The sequence below is a fragment of the Harpia harpyja genome, chromosome 2 (assembly GCF_026419915.1).
Source record: "Harpia harpyja isolate bHarHar1 chromosome 2, bHarHar1 primary haplotype, whole genome shotgun sequence".
NCBI lineage: Eukaryota > Metazoa > Chordata > Aves > Accipitriformes > Accipitridae > Harpia > Harpia harpyja.
The window spans coordinates 31,088,721-31,112,719 of record NC_068941.1 but is presented as its reverse complement, the minus strand read 5'-3'; the positions used below and the strand labels follow the sequence as shown (position 1 = coordinate 31,112,719).

Genomic DNA, 23,999 nt, shown 5'->3' with positions numbered 1-23,999 from the left:
CCCTTGTTTAGGGAATAACTTACTACTAGTTCACACCAGCCTCCATCTTCCTATAAATTCCTTCCTTGTCAGCTCCATGCAGCAGGATAACACCCTCTGTCAGGAGGGCAACATGCAAGTCATGCATTCTCCCTGCTCATCATTTTTCAGTAGAAGTTGAGGGTGTGCGATGACTACTTGCCTATACACATCGTCTAGGAGACAGCCCAGAAATAAGAGGCACTTACCCCACCTTGTGCCATTGTTCAAGTCCCCAGCCAATCTGTCCTTTAAGCCATTAAATCTAGACATCTTAGATGAGTACACAATGTCTACAAAATGTGCTTCAGTAGAGGACATCCCACAGACATGTCACCTTTTTTTTTTTCCCTCTTGACATCACTGCATTTGCTAAGCTTTGAGAAGCCCTTTCAGCAGTTTACACTTCAACATATCCTGCTGTCATCCACTGCTCAGACTGAGTGAACAAGTACTATCTGAGATAACCCCTAAATTACCAAAATCCACCCTGAGCTAACCTTTCCCAGATGCTGCAGAGAAAAGCTGTATGGTAAAATGTTAAGAGGAAAAAAAAGTAAAACAGTCTTTTAAGACTGTGTCAAGCCTTAATTCTTCTTCATTAGGCTATCTTGGGAGACTGTCTTGGGAAGCTATGAACAAACCAGGCACCTTGTCTCTACTAAGGTGTATTCTTCCTCATTTATCTCAGTCTTTGAAAACTAGATTTTTCTGAGTATGGATGTTTCTTTTAACAACATAGGCTGAGTTATTCTCCCCTCTGCTAGCACACTCCTGAAGCACGTTGACGATAACTTCTTGGTGCAGGTACTAAGGGAGCCCACTAGGAAAGGTGCCCTCCTACTTTTGTTGTTTGTAAACAGAGGGGGACTTGTGGGTGAAGTGGTGATTGGTGGCTGTCTCAGTCACAGTGACCATGAAGTAGTTGAGTTTCACATCATTGGTGATAGGAGAAGAACTGCCAGCAAAACTCTGACCCTAGATATGGTGAGAGCAGACTTCAGGCTGCTGAAGGAGCTAGTCAGTAAGGTCCCCTGGGAATGTGCTTTTGATGGTATTGGGATCCATGAATGCTGGTCACTTTTTAAGAGCCGTCTCTTAAGAGTGCAGGAGCAGGCAATTCCAAAGTGTTGGAAGTCAGGCAAGCGGGGCAGAAAGCCAGCTTGGCTGAGCAGAGATGATCTAGAAGGAAAGCGTATGGATGCTGGAAGCAAGTACAGGCGACGTGGGAGGACTACAGAGATGCTGTTCACCACTGTAGGGAGAAAATTTGTGCAGCCAAAGCTCGATTAGTGTTCAAGGTGGCCAGCACTGTGAAGGACAACAAAAAGGGCTTTTTTAAAATATGTTAACAGCAAAAGGAGGATCAGAGATAACATTGGTCCATGACTTGATGAGGTCGGTCACCTCACAAATAGGGATGTAGACAAAGTGGAGACATTTAATGCGTTCTTCACCTCTGTCTTCAACACCAATAATGGGCCCTGGGACCCCAGCACGCAGGGTTGGAAGACCGTGACTAGGGGGATGATAAACTCCCAGCCAACCCTGAACTTGTTTGAGACTTGCTTCTCCAGCTGGATGGACATAAATCTATGGGGCCTGATGGGATTTATCCCAGGCTACTGAAAGAACTGGATGATGTCATCACGGGATCTCTCTCCATTATTTTTCAATGGTCTTGCGAGTCCAGAGAGGTCCCAGCTGACTGGAAGCTGGCATAAGTCCTCCCAATTTCCAAGAACAGTAAGAAGGAAGACCATGGTAATTACAGGCCTGTCAGTCTCACTTCAGTGCCCGGTAAAATTATGGAGAAGGTAACTCTGGGCGTTTTTGAAAAAACACTTGAGAGACAATGCAGTCATTGGTCATAGCCAGCACAAATTCATGAGGGTAAAGTCCTGCTAAACCAACCTAATTTCCTTTCATGACAAGGTCACCCACCTAATTGACCAATGGAAGCCAATAGATGTGGTGGGTTTGGATTTTAGCAAAGCTTTTGATAATGTTTCTTACGGTATCCTTCCGGACAAAATGTCCGGTATACTAGCTAGACAAGTCCATAATACATTGGGTGAACAACTGGCTGATGGGTCGGGCTCAGAGAGTTATTGTAAATGGGGTTATAACAGTTGGCAGCGAGTCACCAGTGGGGTTCGCCAGGGCTCAATTTCAGAGACAGTGCTCTTTAACGGTTCACAAATTATCTGGATGCAGGAATCAAGTGTACATTAAGTTTGCCGACGATACTGAACTAGGAGGAGCTGTGGACTCCCTTGAAGGTAGAGAGGCCTTACAGAAAGAGGTGGATAGACTAGAGAGCTGGGCAATCACCAACCGTATGAAATTTAACAAAGGCAAGTGCCAGATTCTGCTCCTGGGACAGGGTAACCCTGGTTATACGTACAAATTGGGGGATGAGAGGCTGGAGAGCAGCCCTGTGGAAAGAGATCTGGGGGTTTGGGATGATGGCAAGTTGAATATGAGTCAACAGTGTGCCCTGGCAGCCAAAAGGGCCAACTGTGTCCTGGGGTGCTTCAAGTACAGCATAGCTAGCTAGTTGAGGGAGGCGATTGTCCCACTCTACACTGCACTGGTGTGGCCCCACCTCAAGTACTGTGTGCAGTTTGGGGCTCCTGAATAGAAGAAGGACATCAGACTATTAGAGTGTGTCCAGAGGAGGGTGACCAGGATGGTGAAAGGTCTCCAGGGCAAGACTTATGAGGAGCTGGTGAGGTCACTAGGTTTGTTCAGCTTGGAGCAAAGAAGGCTGAGAGATGACCTCATCGTAATCTACAACTTCCTCAAGGGGGGCAGTGGAGGGGAAGGTGCTGATCTCCTCTCTCTGGTGACCAGAGACAGGACACAAGGAAATGGAATGAAGCTGCATCAGGAGAAGTTCAGATGGGACATTAGGAAAAGGTTCTTCACTGATAGGGTGGCCCGTCACAGGAACAGGCTCCCCAGGGAAGTGGTCATGGCACCAAGCCTGTCAGAGTTCAAGGAGCATCTGGGCAACACTCTTAGTCATATGGTTTAGTTTTAGGTAGTCCCGTGAGGAGCAGGGAGTTGGACTCGATGATCCTTATGGGTCCCTTCCAACTTGAGATATTCTGTGATTCTATGATTATTCCAGATTTTGACAGTCCAAACAGGGATCTTCAACTTTTTCATACCACTGCAAGCAAAGAAACTTACAAAGTGCAGTGGTATGAAAAATGTTAACTAATGTTTCCATAAAGAAAGGAAGGGAACATTTAGGTTAAGCACCTAGTGACTTTTCAAGCATAGCGTCAGGAAAGCAGGGAATGGGAAAGCTGGTTCATAGAGTTAAAAGAACAGTCTGAATTAAACAGAGGGATCACTTATTGCACAAGTATGAAAACCTATTTGAGTAGAAAAACATGTGCATATGCAGAATGCAGTCATGTTGGTAAGGAAATTAAGATGAAAGTCCAGCTGTATATATGGGGGGTTTTTTTCTATTCCTCAGAACTGATGTTTTGAACACTTCTGTAAGATTTTTTTTTAGTAGCTTTATCTAATCACTTCTAAACAATCAACAATCCTCAGAACAATACTCATTGGGACTGTGAATTGAGATGTGAGAACATGTAACTTTCCCATAAAGATAAATACATTTAATAATTTCTACTGTTCAGACTGTCCCCAAGTGCAGCCAGAACTCTTACAATATTACAAAACGAAATCTGTATTCCTAGAAGTAGATATAGACATAATGTTCTTGCTTGGATATTGGAAAGAATAAACGATAAACTGAATGGTAAATAAATAAAAAATAGTATTTGTATGATGGAAAAGTACTATACATCAAAGCTAAAGTAGATGATAACGGCTGCCCATATAAACACGTATGTACAACTACCCAAAGGAAAAAAACAACCAACAAAATTTAAAAAAAAAAAAAAACAAAAAAACAACAAAAAACCAAAACCAAACAACACTCCCCAAAAAGGCCCGAACAACAAGGCCACGCTCCTCTCTCAGATTCCAGAGAAACTACTGATTTCAGTTAAAATCTGTGGGCCTATTAATGTGCCTGAAGTAACATATATGCACATATCAGGTCTGATTATTGTCACTCAGAATTCCAGTTAAAGGCTACCTTCAGCTAAAATTAAAATAATGTTTGGATATCAGAAATTGCTGTAGCAGAAGCTACTTCTATCCTTGCATAAGTGATCTGAGCTGGAATTGCCCACCTGTTCAATTAAGAATGTTCTTCAGGGTTGGGTTGTTTTTATAACAAAACATCCTTCAAAAGAGTTCTCAAAAGGTTACTTCAGTTGCAAATTGATGTTTTCACAACTACTTTCACATGTGATGATTCAGCAACCTAAGGAAAGAAGAAAGAGCACTATACAAGATCCCATTTCAGTATCCTCAAAAAAATGACCATGTGACTGCCAGCAATGATACTTCAATAGATTCCATCTGATTACATCCTGTACTCCTGATCAAAATGGAGCACAGAGAGGTAATTACCAAAATTAAAAAGGAAAGGAGAGGAATGCCTTGGAGAGAAAGAAATTTCTGCTCCTTAAGACAGTAACTTTATTCAAAATTGTGAATACTTTGTACTTGTAAGTCTTTGGCACACTTTAGTTAATGTATTTACATCAATTCTATTTTACAGATGGAAGAACTCAAATATGTTCTACTCCACCTTCACAGTCCTGTAAAGGAATATGATCACAATACAGAACTGTTACTTAGTTGTCCCTGCTGTAAGTCATTAAGCACAATGTTTCCTCTAAGGTGCATTTCTTTAAACTTGCTATGAAAGCTTTTTCCAGAGTGTTCCAGAGTTTTCCAGTTGTTGTAATACACATTGAAAACAGATTAATTTCTCCTCATTGTCCTAAAATGGACTGGAATTGTTTGGAATACATCAAAAGACCACTTTGTAGCAGCAAATCCATTTTGAGAGACAGAAAAAAAAAAAAAAAAGTGAGGATCTCAGTCTTGCTGTATTTCTCCCTTATTGCTGGTGGTTCAGTTTTCAAGACTCATGCTTCTTTTAAAATGGCCACTCTAATGGCTTATGTGCTGCCTCTTAATTGAATATGCTAAAAGAAAGTCCTCCTACTGCACATTAGGATGTGGCTCAGCCTGGAATTCAAACTAAGGAATTATGCAAAGCTGTCCTAAAGTGAAATCCACAACTGTCAGACTTAAATACTAATCTCTCTTCACTAAGATTAGTCTCCCTACACTAAAGAAATACAGTGCACTTACATGCTTGCTGCATTGGAAAAACACTTCATCTTCACATACAGAAACATTTCCAGCCTTCTACCAACATTACTGTCATCATTACAAAGACACCAACCCTAAGTAAGTATTGACAATGGCTGTCTAAGCACTGGTTCATTTTAAACCGATGCTGTGCCACTGTGTCTTTCAGCCTCTCTGGTTCATCAGTATTCTGTGTGCCTACTTCCAGGAACCACTTGGGAAACATATGCAAGATGATCCTTACTGAACTGCGACTTCTTCATAAACAAACATAGATAGCTACAGCAAACACCGCAACCCATTTCTGTGATACCATTGCATTTGTAAGTGCCAACTAAAGCCAATCCCCAAGCTGCATATAATTAACTGACACAAACAACTATCAAGCACCCGCCAGGACAGAGAACAAAGAAAAGCAGAGTTTAAGCTCAGCACTGCCATAAGGACCACCTCAACAATGACTCCACTTCGGTCTACACTTGAGTATGTCGGCACAGAGCACATCTCCTGGTACAAGGACCAAATTATGAGTCGGGAAGTATTTTTACTGAAGTTTGAGACAGCTATCCTGTCTGAGAGGTGAAGGGTGTGAAATCAACAGTATATTAATCACCTCTATGTCAAGCTGAAGTGACAGTTCCCAACATTCGTCATCCTTCAACTGGCAGTACAGCAGTGGAGGTGCAAACATTAAAGGAACATTTGATAAAAAGCAGCAAAAGACTTGACAGTACAGACACTCTCCAGCCAACACTTAACAGTATTTTTCATAGTGATGCCATTGGGCATTATCTAGATGTAAACTCTGTGACTGGAGAACAGAATATTAATACAGAGACTATGGAGTTTATCCTTTTAATCTGCTGCGGCTATACCCCTATGCTCAGGTATCAAAGCTTCCCCTAAGAACATCAAGGGAATCAGAACAGGAGCTTACTCAGAGGGTACGGGCACAGGGCGGGGAGGAAGAGGAGGAGCACCTTCAAGCAGCTGGTTCTCATATTCTTAAGAGATTGTTAGAGGTGCCAGCTAAAGGAAATACCTCCTCAACTTAAGATGTATACACTTTGACTTTGAGCACTGCAGTCCTCTGTGAAAACCCTACTATCATCCAGCTGAAGCACTGATATATAAGAAACCTTACATCATTTCCTAGCAACCCAACTAGTACTACCAGCACAAGCTAGGCCTTAGTCTATAGCCAGCTATGCTCTTGCTCGTACAGACTGTACATGATCTTAATCACAGAAATATCTTTTCAGAGAGTTTATTTAGTATCCTTCACATTACAGAGTGCTGTTCTGTTTTCAGATATGCATACACAAATCTGTCACTGAAATGGCAGCCACACCTCTGATAAAAGATTTTGGTCTCCAATTTTCAATACATTTTCCTGGTTTCAAAACTCCTGTGTTCCTCATCCTCCCCCTGTCACCCACTCCCCAATTTTAGAAAAGATCTTTTAAATACAAGTTTTTCAGCATAATCTTAAGCTCAGTGTGCTGAGTTTATACTTATGGAAGGAACCTCATTCATAAGCTAAACCTCTAACATACATTTGTAGTGTGATTTTTTTTTTTCTGTGCTATTATATTGAGAGAAGCGATATTGAAAGTACTCAAGTGGAAGGTAAAATAAATGGATTTTTCTTAAGACAGCACAAACTGCAAACAGCAGAACAGCAAAGCCCTTAAAACTACTTCTTTTCTACAGCCTTCCTGCCATTATATTTACCCCTGTTACTCTACGGCCCCTTACTCCTAAGAGTACTAAAACTCTTCAAAAGGGTAGGAAGAGCCAATTTCATGACCTAATTGGTTCTGCTTCTTTTTTTAAAAAAGAAGAGCAAATAAAACACTTCCCTCCCACAAATCTTTGCTGCTCAGAGGGAGCACCTCCCAGGTACCAACAGACTGAAGTAGTACCAGGAAACGGCAGAGCCAGCTATTTCAGTCAGCGGGAAGCAGGGGATCAGCCACCCGGCTTTTTGCAGGTTTTCCCTGCTATAGTGAGCTATATTCTACGCTACGTCACCGTGACTTGGCAGGTAGCCTACTGTCCGTCCAAGTTATGGCAGAGCGTGAAAGAGTACCAAAACCATCATACTGCTATGTTAGACAGTACTGCATTAAAAAGAGGACCAAAGATCAAAGAGAAAGATCATTTCATACCCTTCTCCTCAACACTTCTTCAGCTGAGCTTGTAGAAGAGCCACAGAAGGGTAGGGGAAGCTACTGAGAGGGACTAATGTCCATCTTTATTCCCTGTACAGCTCCTTTTCAACCTCCCCAAAAACCTGTGAGTTTGTGATCCACTCTCCATTGTGAGCCCAAACAAGGCATATTAAGCAAAGGTAAACATCTATGGAAAAAAATCTTTAAGTCATATTCCTAAAAACCCAAATTTAAATTCCTAAGCACTTAAAAAAAATAAGCAAATCACTAATGAAATTTTCTGATATACTTGCCCAACACACAATAACTGCAAGATGAGTTTCATGCATGACCAGAACTAAGATGATCATTCTAATGCCTAACACAAACTAAACTAAAAGTACTGGTTTTAATAGACCTCCATCTATTTCCTCATGTAATTCATCTGTACACATTCTAAAGAAAACTATACTTTCTTTATATTTGGCAACTACCTGCTCAATTTTTAAGACAGAGTAGGACAAATTATTGTTGCTTAAAGGCTACATTGCTTCTTGGCTGAGCATGTCTAAGCAGAAGTCTCAGAAATCACTGTATTAATTTTTAGAACATTTTAAAAGAAAAAGTAACATCCCAGTTTTATCACCTCTGTTATCACACTCTTTCTTCATTCTGTTTATTGTTTCTTTGCCCTACAAAGGGCTGTCATTGTATCTTTGATAATTGTAAGAACATATCTTTCTCATAAAAAGATTTACATGGATGTATAACAACTTCATATTTCTACAAAAATCTCACCAGGCATCATCATCATCTGTTTCAAAGCCTTCCAAGCACAAGAAGAAACAGTTCTCCCCAAACATGCATGCAATATTTAGAACTGCATGTAAATGCCTACTCCTATAAACATACAGCTGCACATATAAATGAGAATCAATTTCAATACACCACCACCACCACCACCCCCCCCCAAAAAAAAAAAAAGACAGAAGAGGAGAGGAGCAGAAAGGATAAGTTTTATAGCATGCAACACAGACAAGACTGTCTTCCAACATACTTAAAAAGCTGTTTTAAGGTGAGCATAACAATCAGCGTTTTCTTCATGAACACAAAGGATGAGACAAATGGTTTACTTCAAAAATAAGGAAACTGTAGCTTGCCTGTTAAGAACTAGGCAACCTATGGAAATGTTTAAATAGATTATTTTAGCTTAGGCACATCTATGCACTAGCAGTTTCTTGCACTACACACTTACCTGTTTACAGAGCTGCACATTTTTAACTGAGGAAACTACTTACATGAGGCCACTGCGCTTAATCACAAAATTAAGGCAGATCCAACAACTTGTTGAGCCATAACTGACTAGACACTGCAGTTGTGAACCACATGGAAGGAAATACCTGACAACGATGGCCTAGATACATTTGCTTCAGAGCCCAGAAGCATGAAAAAGGTAATCTCCTGGGGTATCAACCTGACCTGTATTTCTAAGGTTGTTCAAGTCTACATAGAGAAAAAATAGCTATATTTACATGAAAGGTACATAGGAATCTTGCACTTTCAAATTTGGCACTCAGTTCTGAAAATTTGTCCTGACATTTATTTTTATGAAGATCTCACAAACAGCTTCTTCTGCTTAACTTAATCTCATGAAAAGACCTGAGCAGATGAATTTAAGCAGGCACTGCTCTACTGTACATCTAACCAGCAAAAACATGACAGTCCACAAGCTTCCAAAAAGCAAGCCCTCAGCATTGTGTTCACTATTGTGTGTATTATCTAACTGCAAGCTGCAGCTTTAATCATACAGAGGGAAAAGTGTTTCTTCCAGCCTGTATTAATTCTATGCCTTCTTATACCTTCTTAATAGTTCTAAGTAAGCAGATTTCCTTTTTGTGGCTGACTTAGGAAATCAACTGAAACAATGAAGGGGAAAAGTGCTCTGTGTAGACAAGCCTTGCTGAAGAAGCTGTAGTTAGCAACATGACTCAAGTTCTGTGTGTGTTAAAGAAAGATAGATGGTTTCACAGGGTTGGTAACTTGAACATACTAATTATATGATTCTATGTGGTAACCTAAAAGGCCCTATAAAGACAGCTTCTGTCAGTCATGCTGTTTTCAAAGCCAGCTGATTTTTACTGCACTAAGTATATAAAAAAATAGGCAGGTAAGCTGCAGCCAGTAAATTTAGAAGGGAGCGAGAAGGAGGACAAGTGCTGTAATGCAGGTGCAGAAGTGCTGTTCTTCTGGCAACACGTTCCCAAGAACCCACTAACCTTTAAGGAAAGGGGCAGGGGGTGAGTATTGCTGAACAGAATTCAAGTTATCCAAGCTTTAAAGAGTCTTTAAGGAAATAGATGCATATATTTAACAATTTAAGAAAGAAAAAAAAAGAAAAAAAAAACAACCAAAACCACACACAGACACACACTAAAAGCATTGCTCCAGAAGTGGGCTTAACAACCACTTCTCACACTGCAAGACTCGCTGTACTTGAACTGCTTTGACACTTCAGCAGTTTGAGATGGACAGCTGCCACATGGAAGGTAATCTAAGAACATATATAAGAACATATAATATATGTTCTTATATTAACATTAATCTCATATAATATAAGAACAGTTAATGCTGATAATCAAATCTTCCTTTTAATATGCCTTGTTTGACAAAACTGTGCAAGTTCAATAAATTTTAATTCAAGTCATAGAAAAACCTTTTGTTAATAACACTTTTGCGGTCAAATCAACCTTTGTTACACCACCACTGACATCAATAATATTACAAAAGACAGAAATCTGGTGCAGTCTGTTGTCAATCAGGCCTCCTTTGAGCCACATTATGTTTCATTCATCACGCTACACACCCTACCTCCTTACCCAGAGGGAAGGGAATTAAAAGGTCACATCTTAGCCAATAAAATATATTTAGCTGTTCTGTGGGGAGAAAACAGTATCTCTAATCAGTCATCCAAACAAGACAACAGACTACCCAGAAGGTCGCATGCTGCTACACATCAATAAACATCTTTATCTAGGAACTGAAATGAAAAATATCAAACCAGTGAAGGTATGAAAGGGGAACTCAAAGCCCTGTCAGAAAAATTACAAAATTAGAGCTGAGCACTGCATTCAGCAAATAGATGATAAGGACATGGCAGAAATAAGTAGTGCTGGGAGCTAGGTTCAGCTAGCACACTCTGGAATTTTAAGTAACAGGGAAAAACACTTTGGATACTTTCTACATCTCTCTATATTTTCTTTTGGGTCTCTCTACTGGTAAACACTGAAGTCAGCTCCTCTTTTCTTTACCTCTTCAGTCTTTACAGAACTGCTTCACTATAATCATAATTAAAAAAAAAAAAAAAAAAGTAATACCCTGCTGATATCTATTTGGGGACTCTTTTAATCCCCAAAATTGATTTCTCCTCCATTCTTTCAGCCTCACTAATTGAAATGCTCCAGGAAACATTCCTTATGGAACATGTGGAAATAGGAAAGAGTGCCTAAATTGTACTTCCACTGCATATCAAAACAAACATTAGGTGTTTAAGAAGACAAAAACAGTACTGTGATGCTAAGAAAATACATTGATTTTTGTCATCCATGCTGCTACCAAAATACATACAGCAGACTCATCTTACTGAAGAACTGTCGCTGCAGAACAGAGTTTTCCCACTAGAATTACTATAACCAGAATAAGACCAGCTGGTATTCTCTATCCTCCCAAAAAACCCTTGGCCTATGGCATTTCATCTCCTGAATGAACAGGTTTATATACACACAACTCCAGTGAAACAAGCTTTATAACCTGATCGCAACAAATTGCATAGTGAAATAGGAGGTACTTCAAATGCCAAACCATAAAGCTCTTTAAGACTGGAGCAGAGAATCAAGATGACAGGATTAAAAAAACAGCACAAAATAGCTGGCTAAGAAAGAAGAATGATGATAGTATCCATGCCTGGAAAGGGTTTGAAGCCACAGGTATCTGACCACAAGAGGAAGAAGAATGCAAGTTTATTGACGGGAAAAAAAAAAACCAAGTGAAAAAGCAAAGGAAGAAACATTGCCTGTGGCACAAAAGAAAAACAAAAGCAAATTTGTTTGGTCAACTTTGCCAGGTACCCATCAGTGATGTTTAGCTGATGTTCTGGGGAGAAAAAGAAGGAAAAAAAAAAAAAAAACAAAAAAATCAAGCACACACTAAAACCTGCAAACGCCATCATTTTACGTGCAAGCTATAGTGAACATACATACACAGTGTGTCATAGCAGTTAAAAAACATTTCTATGTTATGCAGTCTATCCTCTGTCAACGCAGAATTAAAGGAATGTACGGCATATAGCCATTCCTACTTACATAACACCGTTCACCTTTTTTTTTTTTCTGGAAGGAATAAATTCATTATAAAGGTCTTCCTCAAAAGAGAAGGAAGAAAAAGAGTAATTGCTTCCCAAAACTGGCCAAAAGGGACATGTAAAACCACACACAATCACTTGGTAGCCTTCCTGCTGACCAAGTTTGAACTTTCTGTACTAATAGACTTGACTCCTACTCCTGCCAACACCATCTGACTCCAGGAGTGGGCTCTGAGGACCACTTACAGAATGAGACATCGTGGCACATGACCGCAAATGTCAGAACTTGACCCTTACAATACATAAAGGATCAATTCACTAAAACATGCAAGCATGTGTTAATTTCTGTCAAAGTCTACAGGTCCTAGGTATACATGTGAATGCTTCCTGGAAGAGGAAAGACTGAAGAATCCAGGAAAACCCAAGGCTTTCTTAAAACTCTATTGAATTGGGAGTATCCCTGTGCTTTCTGCACGTGTTACTCTTTCCACAGTGGTATAATTCTTGGCACTTGGCAAGAAGTATCCAGCACTGTGCTTGACTGTTCCTCATAAAAGCTGATTATGCTCCCACAGCCATTTAAAGGAAGATTCAAACATATGAAAGAATTACCTACACACCTACTGGTTTTGTTCATCTTTTACAGTAGAGAAAGATTAATTTACAATAAATAATAAATCTGGCAAAGGAAAATTAATTTGTTACGCTTAAAATAATTTTAGCCACTCAATTTGCCCCCCAGTCCCACGTGCAGAAGGCTAACTGCCAGCAGGAACTGCAGCACTAGTTGCAAGCATGGGATTTAAGCTGGCACTCTTGTTAGAGCTGAGGTAATTTAAGAGGAATGTCAGCATGCGTTTACTTTTCAAACTTTATTACTCTGCTTTAAGAGGAGAAGGAATGCCTGCTATTGTCATTTTAAAAATATTTACAAAATCTTTGGTATCTGGTTTAAGTCTTGCAGAATTAAAATCAAAACTCTAATCCACACTGTGTTTCTTTTATAAGAAAACAATAATTAGAAAAACCACATTTAGTGAAAGCAAAGTTTTTAAAGAGAAACGTGACCACTCTTCACTCTAGACAAAGTCCAAGGCTATGGTTGAATTAAAAGGAGCTACATGTGGACAGCTCTGCAAGCTATGAGCAGTTGTGAATCTGGCTGCCTTTGGTATCTGAGCCATTCAAACACGGTTTCCTTTGAACGTGCGAGTTCCTACCATGAAGAGCCACAAGGGGATGAACATCTCAAGCTAATGAGATCTACACCAGTTGCATAACTTTAATCCTAAACCAGAGGCCACGTTCTCACCCTCCGGTCTGCAGATTGAATTTCCCTCTCTTCTTTTGGTAGAGAACAATGTAACCTAGTTTTGAATAATCTTTATTTCTCTTTAAAGAGCAGGATGATGGAAACTGCCTTGGTGGCCATTTGGCGGCAGCCTTTTCTCGCAGCATAGGGGTGTTTCAAAAGTCACCTCTGTACCACGAAGGCCTTCCAAAGTCATCTCTAACAGACATGTATTTTATTATTACAGAAACCCAGGGAGGAAATGCAGAAGCTGAGCAGAATAAAGCAGCAAAAGGGAACCATGTGGGGAAGTAGAGAGGCAATTTACTCTTTGGCTTCACAAATAGCAGGCAACAGAAAAACCGCTGAGTTTCCATGACACTTTTCCTATTAACCCAAATGCCACAGTAGTCCAAATTTGTAATAGCATCATTAAGGATGAAAATAAAAGCCCATCCTGTCCAGTCAAAAAGGAATTCTAATGAACAAGTGAACCAAATGAAGAAACAAAAATTTATTCGCTCTATCCCCTCCTGCCCTGCCTAACGCCTGCTGTTCAGAAGGCACAGTACGCGGGGGGGTGGTGCCACTCAGCCCTTGTTCTCTCAGACAAGGCTCCCAAGACGATGCCATTTTGAGGTAGGCACCTGTCCACCGGCAACAAGCATGAGAGCATCAACTCATTTTAAGCTGTCCAAAATGAGTCTATCGCATGGCAACATCCTTCAGTCACTACAAAACTTGCTTCCAAACTGAAATAGCTACCCAGAGGTGAAAAGCTCCCTATCACATTTCTAATCCCCATACCAGCTAGTCCTCTCTGCAATTTATTTTTTTTATTTTATAACAATTCATATGAGTTTTCCTGATCTTATGAATCTTGCTCCCTTGAAAATGTTTCCCAGATCACTTTATTTTGACTTTCATCTAGCGAGGATTTTTACAACGCGTGTGAGAAATATTCTGTTGCTCATTATCAAACAGATAAAGGATACTTCTTAAGAAAAAAGGTCAGATAAAAATTGGTATAATGTGGAGCTCTAGTGGTAGTGGGGAAGTAAAGCAGCACATAACATCAACTGTGAAAAAGTAGATACTAATCTTTAGTATGAAAACAGTAAGAGAAACCATTGTAATAGGTGAATTTAAACAAGGAGAAGGAAAAGGGAGAGAGCTTGGCATCAAATTCAACAATGTTTCAGGCTCACAGAACACATCTTCGCATACAACATGACGAGCAACCCTCCTTTTTAGTGCACAAACTTGAATCTTGTAATTTATTGCAGTTAAGCAACAGAGAGAATAAAATCAACACTGCATGCTCGTGCTAGCCTTAAAGGAAAAAACTATATACAGTACAGCAGGAAACCAATGTTCCTTACCAAAACTAGCTGGGAGTTGAGTAACTCTATGTACTCTTTTAGAACAGTCCTAGTCATATATATTGTCCTTTTCATGCTAGCCATCAGCAAAACACTGTACCAACCACTGTAGTCAGTTTTAACACCAAGATTCAGTAGTCCTTTCCGACTGATGAGTTTGGCAAGAATTAAACCCTAATCTAGAAGAGCTCCTTCCTTATATACACAGTACTATCACACATCCTATTGGCAAACATCATCAGCTTAAAGCTCGTTGGCAGGCGATATTCCACCTGTAAAGGAGATGTCTTATTCATACAGAGTGGCAGGACACGTAAAACATACTGTGTGTCTAGTGTGCTTCATTACATGGAGGATGCTGGAATTCCTACCTCACCCTGTGAAACACTAGCATTATTTTCTTATCTTTTAAGATGCCATTTGAACTTAGTATATATTAGCAGAAGTTTATAAAGCTAAAACAATATTGACAGTTATCAGATTGTCAAAAAGCAGCACGAAAAACAAAGGAAACACTGCATTGTGTGTGCACGAGTAACTGATCCCAGTATTAGGAGGCCCCGTTTCCAAAGTCAGGCAACATCACTGGTTACATAAACACACACAGTTTTGAACCCTCTGTATAAAACCTGCAATCCCTTCCTAGGGGAACTGCTTTCATCCAAGACTACAGAAAAATGAGACTGAAAAGCTCTTGTATACATTACTGCTAACTTGCAAGGGACTCTCCACCTATTTCGGTCCATGTTATAAATTGTTTGATATTTTACTGGGAACTTTTGTTCCACTTCCCAAGCTGAGCACACAATGCCTTGATTCAGTACTACCCCATCTATGAGAAAATATATTTCTTCTTGCTAGGGTAGATTGTTAACTTCTTCGTAAGTGTTATTGTTTGGCTTCACCCAGCCTAACCGGGGTTTTTAACTAGCATTAACTTTGATCCAGCGCCACAGTGGAAACAAATGATTCTGGGCTTTACACCTTTTCCACCCAAGGTACAGCTGTTGATTGAAGAGGCATCCCCCGGATCCGACTGGGTGTATTTGAAAAACACAGGATACCAACATACACACACACACCCCCGCCCCCGAGTCGCAAGCCTCAGAGAGGAGATTTCCAAGCCGCGTCCGTTACCTGGTGGGCAGCTGCACTCTGGAGGCGCTTCTCTCGCTACTCGTATTTTTGCCAAGTGCTCGTAGGATTTCTGCGGGCGAGAGAAGCAACGTGAGGGCCCCCGGGGGAGCTCACGCCGCCGCCGCCCGCGCTCCCGACCGGCGCGGACGCAAACCGGGATTGACCGCTCTTCCATAGGCTGCGCAACCAGCGATGACTTCTTCGCTTGGACTCGACCCAAGGTGTCTCGCCGACTTCTCCACCCCCACAACAACAAAAACAAGCCCGACGCCACCGGCTCGCTCCCACCTCCGCCGCAAGTGCCCCCTCCGCCGCTTTTTTTTTTTTTTTAAAAAAAAACAGACGCGAAAAGCGTCGGTGGCGTCCGCCCGGGGGACACCCGCGAGCCCCCCCAACCCGCCCGTCCCGGCAGCTGGGGGTGCCCCCGGCCCTCGCCTCAGGCCCCGCCGCCGCCCGGGGATGCGGGCTCACTTTCCCCGCTTCTCCCTCACCTCCCGCCCGCGGGGCTGCTCCGGCCGGCCGGCCGCCCCTCCTCATCGCCTCAGCCGGCCTCCCGTCGCCCCGCACACCTCATCCCGCATCCCCGGCACACATCATCCCCCATCCCCGGCACGCACACACGCAGAGGCTGAGAGCAGCCACCCCCGTCCCGCACACCTGGGCGAGAAGTCGCTCCACTTTCTCCTGCATCATCGCGTTCAGCTGCTCCAGGGAAAAGCCGGGCAGCGGCGGGAGCGAGGCGGCGGCAGAGAAGCCCCCTCGGGCGCCCTCGATGGCCGCGACCCTGGCCTGGAGGTCGCTGGTCCGCACCCCCAGGTAGACGCAGGAGGCCGCCGCCAGCGCCGAGAGGAGAGCCGCCAGCGCCGAGCCGCACGGCCCGGCCCGCCGCGGGCAGCGGTCCCCGCCGCAGCCGGGCTTCCCGCTGCCATCCCGTCCTGCGGCTCCTCGGCTCTTCCCCAGCATGCTTTTACACCCTTCAGCTGCGGCAGCTTTGATTTCCTTTCCTCCGCCCCCCATGGAGGCAATTAGTTTACAAACAGCGGCAACAAAAACAGTGACAATAAAGTACGAGAAGATAAATAAGGAAAATGCAGAAAAATAGTTTAAAAAAAAATAAAAATAAACGCGGCAAGTAGAAGAAAAGCCCGCGACCGGCTCACACACTTTCCAGGCGAAGCGGCGGCGCGCACCGCAGCCCGCACCGCACGCTGCCCGGCAGCGGGTCGCGACTCAGCCCCGCAGCAGGGGCGGGGGGGGGCGAGGAGCCGAAAGCCGGCAGCAGGGCTGGGTGCGGGGGCGAGCCCCCGCGGCTTCCACCCGCCCTTCGGAGGGAGCAGCGTGCTCTGCTAACGCTTTGCCACTTGTCAGAGAGGTTTTCAGGCGCGGGGCGGGAAGCGCTCCCCCCCACACGCACACACCACACACACACACCCCCCCCCTCCGCCTCCCGCTCTCCTCCCCGCCGCCGGCGGAGGACTTGTTGCTCCCCCTCCACCTGCCTGCCGGCGCCCAGCAGCCGCGCCAGGCGGGGAAGCCCGCAGGCGGCCGGCAGCCGCCTCCCCCCCCGCCGGCAGGCAGCCCGCGCTGCCCCGCTGTCAGCCGCGCCGCGCCGCGGAGCCACCGCCGGCGGCCCGCCTCCCCGCCCTCATTAGCATAATTTATTCACCTAGGCGGAGGCGCGGGCTGGGCGCTCGCTTTGCATAACGTATGCGCGGCGCGCGGGGCATTAGACTAACAGATTGGGGGGGGGGCGGTCGGTACCGTTTTCGTTGCTCCCGGTTTGTACGACCGGGGAGGAAGCATCGACACCCAAGGAGCCGCACGCGTGGCCTGGTGGAAAGCTGGTTGGTTCCTCTTCCTTTCCCCTCTGCCTCTTATCTTCCAAATGGCGCGTTTCCCTCTTGCGGCTGGGTTCTCATCTTCGCGCTGCCACAGCACGTCTCCTGGGCAGCACTTGGCGTGACATTTGTGGTGCCCAGCGAACTTCTCGAACCAGAGAAACTTCTCCAAGCAGGACCAGGCTCTGAAGGAACCCGTAGCTCACCCTGGCTGGCATTTACTCACGTGAATGCTGACTACTCACGAGATATAAAGACGCGTGGGATGAGAAAGAGACTTGTCCAACTATGGCACTTCTCAGATAAAGACTTGAGAGTGCTGGTTTGTAGTAGGAATCAAGTTTCCTTATGGAGTCATGTTTGTGCAGTTTTATTACCTATTGTTTCCCAAGTATTCCAGCAATCACAACTGCCATGAAGACATGGATCCAAAAAGCTTTGTGGGTTTCAGTGTAATTACTTAGACTTTGAATAAAGCGTACCAGAAGTTCATAGCTAGTCATTTAGTCTTCGTAATTTGTCTTTCTCCTTTCTAAAAAAAAAATTTCTTGGACTCCAGTCAGGGAGAAGAATTCACGACTACGTACCCCTAGGTGATAATTTCTTCACAATAAACAGTTAATAGTTGCAATGGACAGTTTGCAAACAAATTCCCCCAAGTGGCACATACCTTATGATCAGGACTCGTGAGTAACAACCGCTCTTTTCAAAACAAGGACTCGCTCACAGACTATTTGTCGGCAACAAGAAGACGAAATGGTATTCGGAATGAATAATCTGACAGAAGAAAACAAGTAATACCCACATGCTCTTATTTGGTGCATACCGTGGGCTCCCTGAGCGTGGTATGAGCAGCACCCAGGCCGCCTTGGAGCGGCTGGCGGGCCCGCGAGGCGCCGGGAGCCATCGGCGCCAGCTCCAGCGCTTAACATTACCCCCTGCTGTTAGTAGCCAGCGCTATTACTCACCCCTGCTCGTGGTGACATCCAGCAAAGTAAAGCTGCAAACCCTCAGGATATGATTATCACTTTATGCAGGGGGGTTACTGAGGCGACGCTGGGGGCAGGACAGCTGCCCACACCCCGCTGCTGCCTGTGCGGTACTCGAGTGGGTGCTGCCTCATCTAGGCCAGGGTGAAATTTCCTCCCGAGATCAGCTCTTCCTACGTCAGCGCAGATAGGGTCATCCTCCGGCTGCTTCAGTGCCCCATACGGAGCACAGACAACCATGTACCCATACATCAATGTGACCCGGCTCCATGTTTTGCTTGGCTGAAAGGTGCAGTCTTTCTGTCCAAGCATCTTTCTCTCCTAGCATCATGCTGCCCGTTCGTTTTGGACAAGGCGTATTCCACATCGGAAATGAAATAGCCTGAGACAGTAAGTCCCTTGTTGCATTAGATTTACCTGTAGTTGCCGTCGTAAAGATCGCCAGATAAGCCAGATCACCATGTTTCTGTGGGACACAGTGCAAAGCCACTTTCCTATTGGATAACAAATCTCATGGTAGAAGTTTCTTATTCTAAAGAGGTGTGATGAGAAAGCTTTATTTTTCTGTCTGGGACAAATAGAAAACTCTGCCATACTAGAATCAAAGCCCAAACCAGGCAAGAACAACTTTAAAATATCCAAGAAATTGGTTTTGTTCTTTTTTCCGCAATGGGTAGCTACACCTCTACACACTCAGGAGAAATGTTAGCCCTGCCTGGTCTCACCTCTGAAAAGTGACGAGGCTCATCCACTCCTTGTGCGTGTGTGTCTGCCCACATGTATTCTCAGACAAAGGGAAAGACGATGAAGAAGAGTGAGAGGAGAAAGACCAGTGCCAAGCCTTCCTCCTTGCTCCAGCTTAAAGTTATGTTTTTCTTTTTGCCAAAGCTTGGTTCTTGGAAAGAAGTCATCTAAAAATTCGTTAAAATGCTTGGAAATTATTTGATAAGGACAGAATTTGAGAATAAATTACTTCCAATAGCTTTTTTTTCTGCTGTGTTTTCACATAGAAATAGATACCAGAGAGTCTTTGAAGGTGCAAATTGTCCTCTTCTTACAGAAAAACCATGGTGATTTTCCTGATGGAGGCATATTTATCCACCTCACAGCAAGGCTGGTCCAGAGCAGACTAGTCTGGACTACAGAACCTGAGCAGCAAGCTAAACTAAGCACAGTTTGATTAAATCTAGCACAGCATTTGTTCATGTAGGTGAAGAACATAACATAGCTGGTTTACCTGTTATAAAATTATCTGGTCACGTCTGCCCGAATAGAGAGCATTAAGCAGCTGTACCCTCCCGTGTTCAGTTACTTGATACCATCAAGTGGACAACCAGCAGCTTTGCAATACGTTTACCCCATCTAAACACAATAAACTGGAGAAAAAACATTCAAGACTCAGCCTTGCTGCTTTTGCTGGCTTTCCACAAGCAGGAGGCAGAGCGAATCCAGGACATGCGTACATTCAGTGCCAGTGAGCCTGCTTCTTATTTCGCAGCCATGATGATGCCAGAGTCAAGAAGGCATCTACTTGGGATCATAGCTAAGATTGAAACCAGGCTGCTGTAGCACTTTTGAGAATGCTATCCATGCAATGAAAGAACTGGTTTGGGGTTTTTTTTTTTTCCTCTCTCTTAAAAAAAGCCACTATTTTTTAGATTTTTTATTGGTGAAGATTTATAGGTTTTGAATTAGAGAGTAACTTGGTCTAAAGAGTCAAACTCCTACTCCAGGAGTAAACCAGATGGCTGTTCTCATGGGCAAGCAGTAATTTAACTGCTTGCAGTCAGGAACTGTATGTCGGATATTGCTGGTCACACTTAAGGTGATATACCATGCAAGTTAGGTTACAAAACACTTAAAATGCTTAAAACGCCTGTTTTGTATCTGGTAGCTAGAATAAAGCAGCTTGAAATAAGAACCGTACCCCAGATATATTGATCTGGCCATTAACACGTGCAGGTGGAGTATAAGAAATGGCAGATCTGCAGCTCTCCAACTCAAACAGTAGCAAAAAAGGAGAAGAATTTTAAATAAGGTCTGCTGAAGTGCTCGTGCAGGCAGACCCGAGGCGGCCACACTTCCCACCAGGAGGGGAGTGCTCTCACTTTGAAGATTCAAATCTCTAAACGCCACGTTTCAGCAGATCTCATGCATGACCAGGCCAAAGGTATTGACACAAGATGCTACTGTTTGCATTTCATGGGTCTGTGTTTGAAGATGTGGATGGTGTTTGCAGATAACAATTTTCCACCAGACAGGACTAGTGTCTGGAGTTCTTTCCATATTTTTATGTCTACAGCATGCCGTATTCTGGCTGACCAACCCACAATCCACTACTGGATTTCTTTACCAGATACAGCATAAACTTGTGATTAGAATTATGCAAAAACAGATCAGTGAAAAATAAGAACTCATCTGCTGAAACGACAAGACCCATTCAGTTTGTAAAGTATTTTGCATACATGGTCAAGAAAGGCAGAAGGCAGAGAATAAATGCAAGTAGAAATTGGAGTCTGGGACTCTGTGTTGGAACTGAGGTAACACACACAAGGAGAAAAGCTTGAACGGTTAATAATGGTCATGCATCCTCCAAGACAAAGTTAAAACTTTCTATTCCAAATGTTCCTGCTTTCAAATGGAGCTTATATATTATGCGTTATACGTGAACTTGAATTGTATCTGCATTCTACTGGTCCCTCCATTCCTTTCACTCCGGCTCAGTTCAGCGTTTGAATTAGAGTGCATCTTGCACCCTATATGAGATTTTACTCAAATTTTGTATGCTTATATGGGTAAAGTGCAAGGTAGAACCAGAGTCCAGCACTTCTGTGGCTTGCCTCACTTCTCAGCGCTCTGGCAGATTAGGTAGTATGGTATTTCTCATTGAGCTGCTCATAATATCTGCCGAGATAGCACAGAATCACCAAAAAACTCCAGAAAACAACTTACTTCACTGTTTTGGGAAAAAAAAAGCTGGAAAAGCCTTTCACTTTCAAATATCCAAATTGATTGCCTTCTGTCACTTTAAATTTAATATAAGCACATTAATGTACAGTATACATGATGCAGTACATTAATATACTTAGCAGATGGATAACACTTGCTCATGATTTAATACTTAGATATACTCATTTCACATCTACTGTACAAACACTTCATATATTTGAATCTTTAAGTCAGACTTATCTTCAGACTAGAGGCAATTGAGTCACATGAGCATAGGATTTAGTTTATTAGTTCCATAACCTTAGTGGTATTTTGGCAAACCTGATAATAAAAAAAAAGTAAAAAACCCCCTTGCATCTGGATTTTAATATATTTCACAGGATTTCCTTTTCCAACATGATGAAACCAGCTCTCCTAGACCTACAAACTGATTCAAGACAAAATTCAGACCCTGTATGTCATTCTTTACTAAAATTCACGAGCATTTTTCATGGGTATGTATTACAAAACACTTCATAACAGATAAACCAACTATCTTACATTTGTCATAGCTTCAAATACTTGCTTTAAAGTGCAGTTGACGCTTGGGAAGCCCTGGCAAGAATTTTACTGAATGGAGAACCATACTCATAAATGGGACGAGGAGGCCAGACTTGAGAACTTCAGACTGAAAAAAAGGCATCCTTGCCCTGGCTCCAGGCCAATTAATATCCCTTGGTTCCCTGGTTTGTTTATTTGTATATGAATGAACACCACTGGAATTCACGGGTCATGGTGACAGGCTGGGAGGACAAGGTTTGGACGAAGAGTTTCTGAGCCTGCAAAGTCCTATATTAACATGTAACGTCACTCACGTGAGCAGTCTGATCCAATTCAACAGGATTAGACATGGAAGTAAACTTTCACGTGTGCTGGAGTATTTGGAGGATATAAAAACACCAAGATGAGGGTCAAGATGTAGGATCCAGCATAAAAAGCTAATTATACAGCAGGGAAATTTTCTACATCTTGTTAATTCCGAATTTCTGGTTGCTTTTTTCCTATCTTTTTCACGTGAGGTCATTACTGAATAATTTCTGTATGCAGAAGCAGTTACTTTTAAGAAGTGATTTTATTTCTCAGAGAAATTATTACAATAAAGAGTATACTCCTGAGAGATCACAATGGAAACCACCTCTGAAAAAGGCAACAGTAACTCTGAGGATATTTTTATGCCCCAACACAAAGACAAAAGTTACCAGAAATGTAAAGGTGAATAGCACATGACATTGGCAATCATAGAATCATAGAATCATTATAATGCAGATAAACTAACATTTCTATAAGCACTGTCAGTGATTTACATCCTTAAAACAGGCTGAACCTCATGAAACCTAGAGACATTGTGGATCAAAGATGGAAAAGATTACAGTGGGACAAACAATTAGGAATTAGAAAAGGCAGCAGACGGAAGGAAGAAGATTTGATCACCAAAATAAAAGGAAGGAGCCAGGAAGCAAGCAGAAGAAAAATCTCTGTGTGGATTTTACGAGGGTGAGGGAATTAGCTGCAACAGGAATTCTTCCCTTGGTTCAGTGGATGGTGTCCTCCAAGTGACTTAAAGACAGATAAAGTCTCGTGATTTTTTTTTTTCCTATTTGGAATGAGTATATTCCAATAAATTTATCTGGAACAAAATATCTTCTTACAATCACTGCATATTTGAGTATCAGCACTTCATTTTAAACTGGCCTCCACAAGTCTGAGGGGCCATGTTCTTCTCCCCGTTTAACCAAATTACTATGATGATATCAAGTGAAAATCCTTATCAGAATGTCCAGTACCCTCAGTTACCTTCAGCTTCCCTTTTTGATGCTATTAGTGATTCCTTGGTCCTCTCGAGGCTTCTATTTTATGTTGCTAGGTCTGAAGAAGGCAGTGGCGGGCTCTGAAGTTTTGTCTTTCCCAATCAGTTCTCTCTCATTACTTCAGTGAGGTCTGAGCACAGATGTTTACATGCTCACTACTACCTCCCCAGCCAGTCACATCACAGGAAAAAAGTGTCACATCGTTCAGCAAATTGTAAAAAAAGTCCGTAGTCCAAGCACAGTGCTCTGTCATAACTCTCAAAGCTGTTTTATCTTGAAAGTAAAATCTGAGAACTAATTTAATTTCAGATTTGGTTTCCTGTGTTATAGAATTCAAAGAGATGTTGATATAAATTAGATGTATCTTTTTTTTTAATAAAGGATGATTGATTTCAGGCAAAATTATCCTACTCTTCTGAAGATAATCAGAATTCAGCCACTGCTGAAGATAGATTCAGGATAAAATACATGAATTTGAACAGATCAAACTTGGATTCAACAGAAATCCCAATTTCATTACTTCTTGTATTTTTTTTCTGCACTAATCCCTAATTTGACTACCTCTGTCAATGTTGGTCACTTGCCCAGTTATTCAAGTACAGTTTCAAAATGCCATTAGCAGCTGAAGATTTTACTCCACTTTTGAAGGACATGAACAAAGATTTCTGGGAAATTGCTTCTTGTTCATACAAACTTTCCAAAGAAAAATCTTTCCTTCTCGATCATAGAATCATAGAATGGTTTGGGTGGGAAGGGACCTCTAAAGATCATCTAGTTCC

At 42.6% G+C, this 23,999-nt stretch overlaps 1 protein-coding gene across 1 annotated transcript in view; it reads right to left on the bottom strand.

Moving 5' to 3' along the window:
* Positions 1-16,979, bottom strand: part of COL25A1 (collagen type XXV alpha 1 chain) — a 335,707-nt gene extending 318,728 nt beyond the window's left edge. Inside the window, exons 1-2 of the mRNA XM_052774794.1 lie at positions 16,255-16,979; positions 15,598-15,667 (exon numbers count right to left, since the gene is read on the bottom strand). Coding sequence (XP_052630754.1) covers positions 15,598-15,667; positions 16,255-16,614 — 430 coding nt within the window. The 5' untranslated portion in view covers positions 16,615-16,979. The remainder of the gene's footprint in view (positions 1-15,597; positions 15,668-16,254) is intronic.
* Between the last annotated feature and the right edge of the window lie 7,020 nt (positions 16,980-23,999).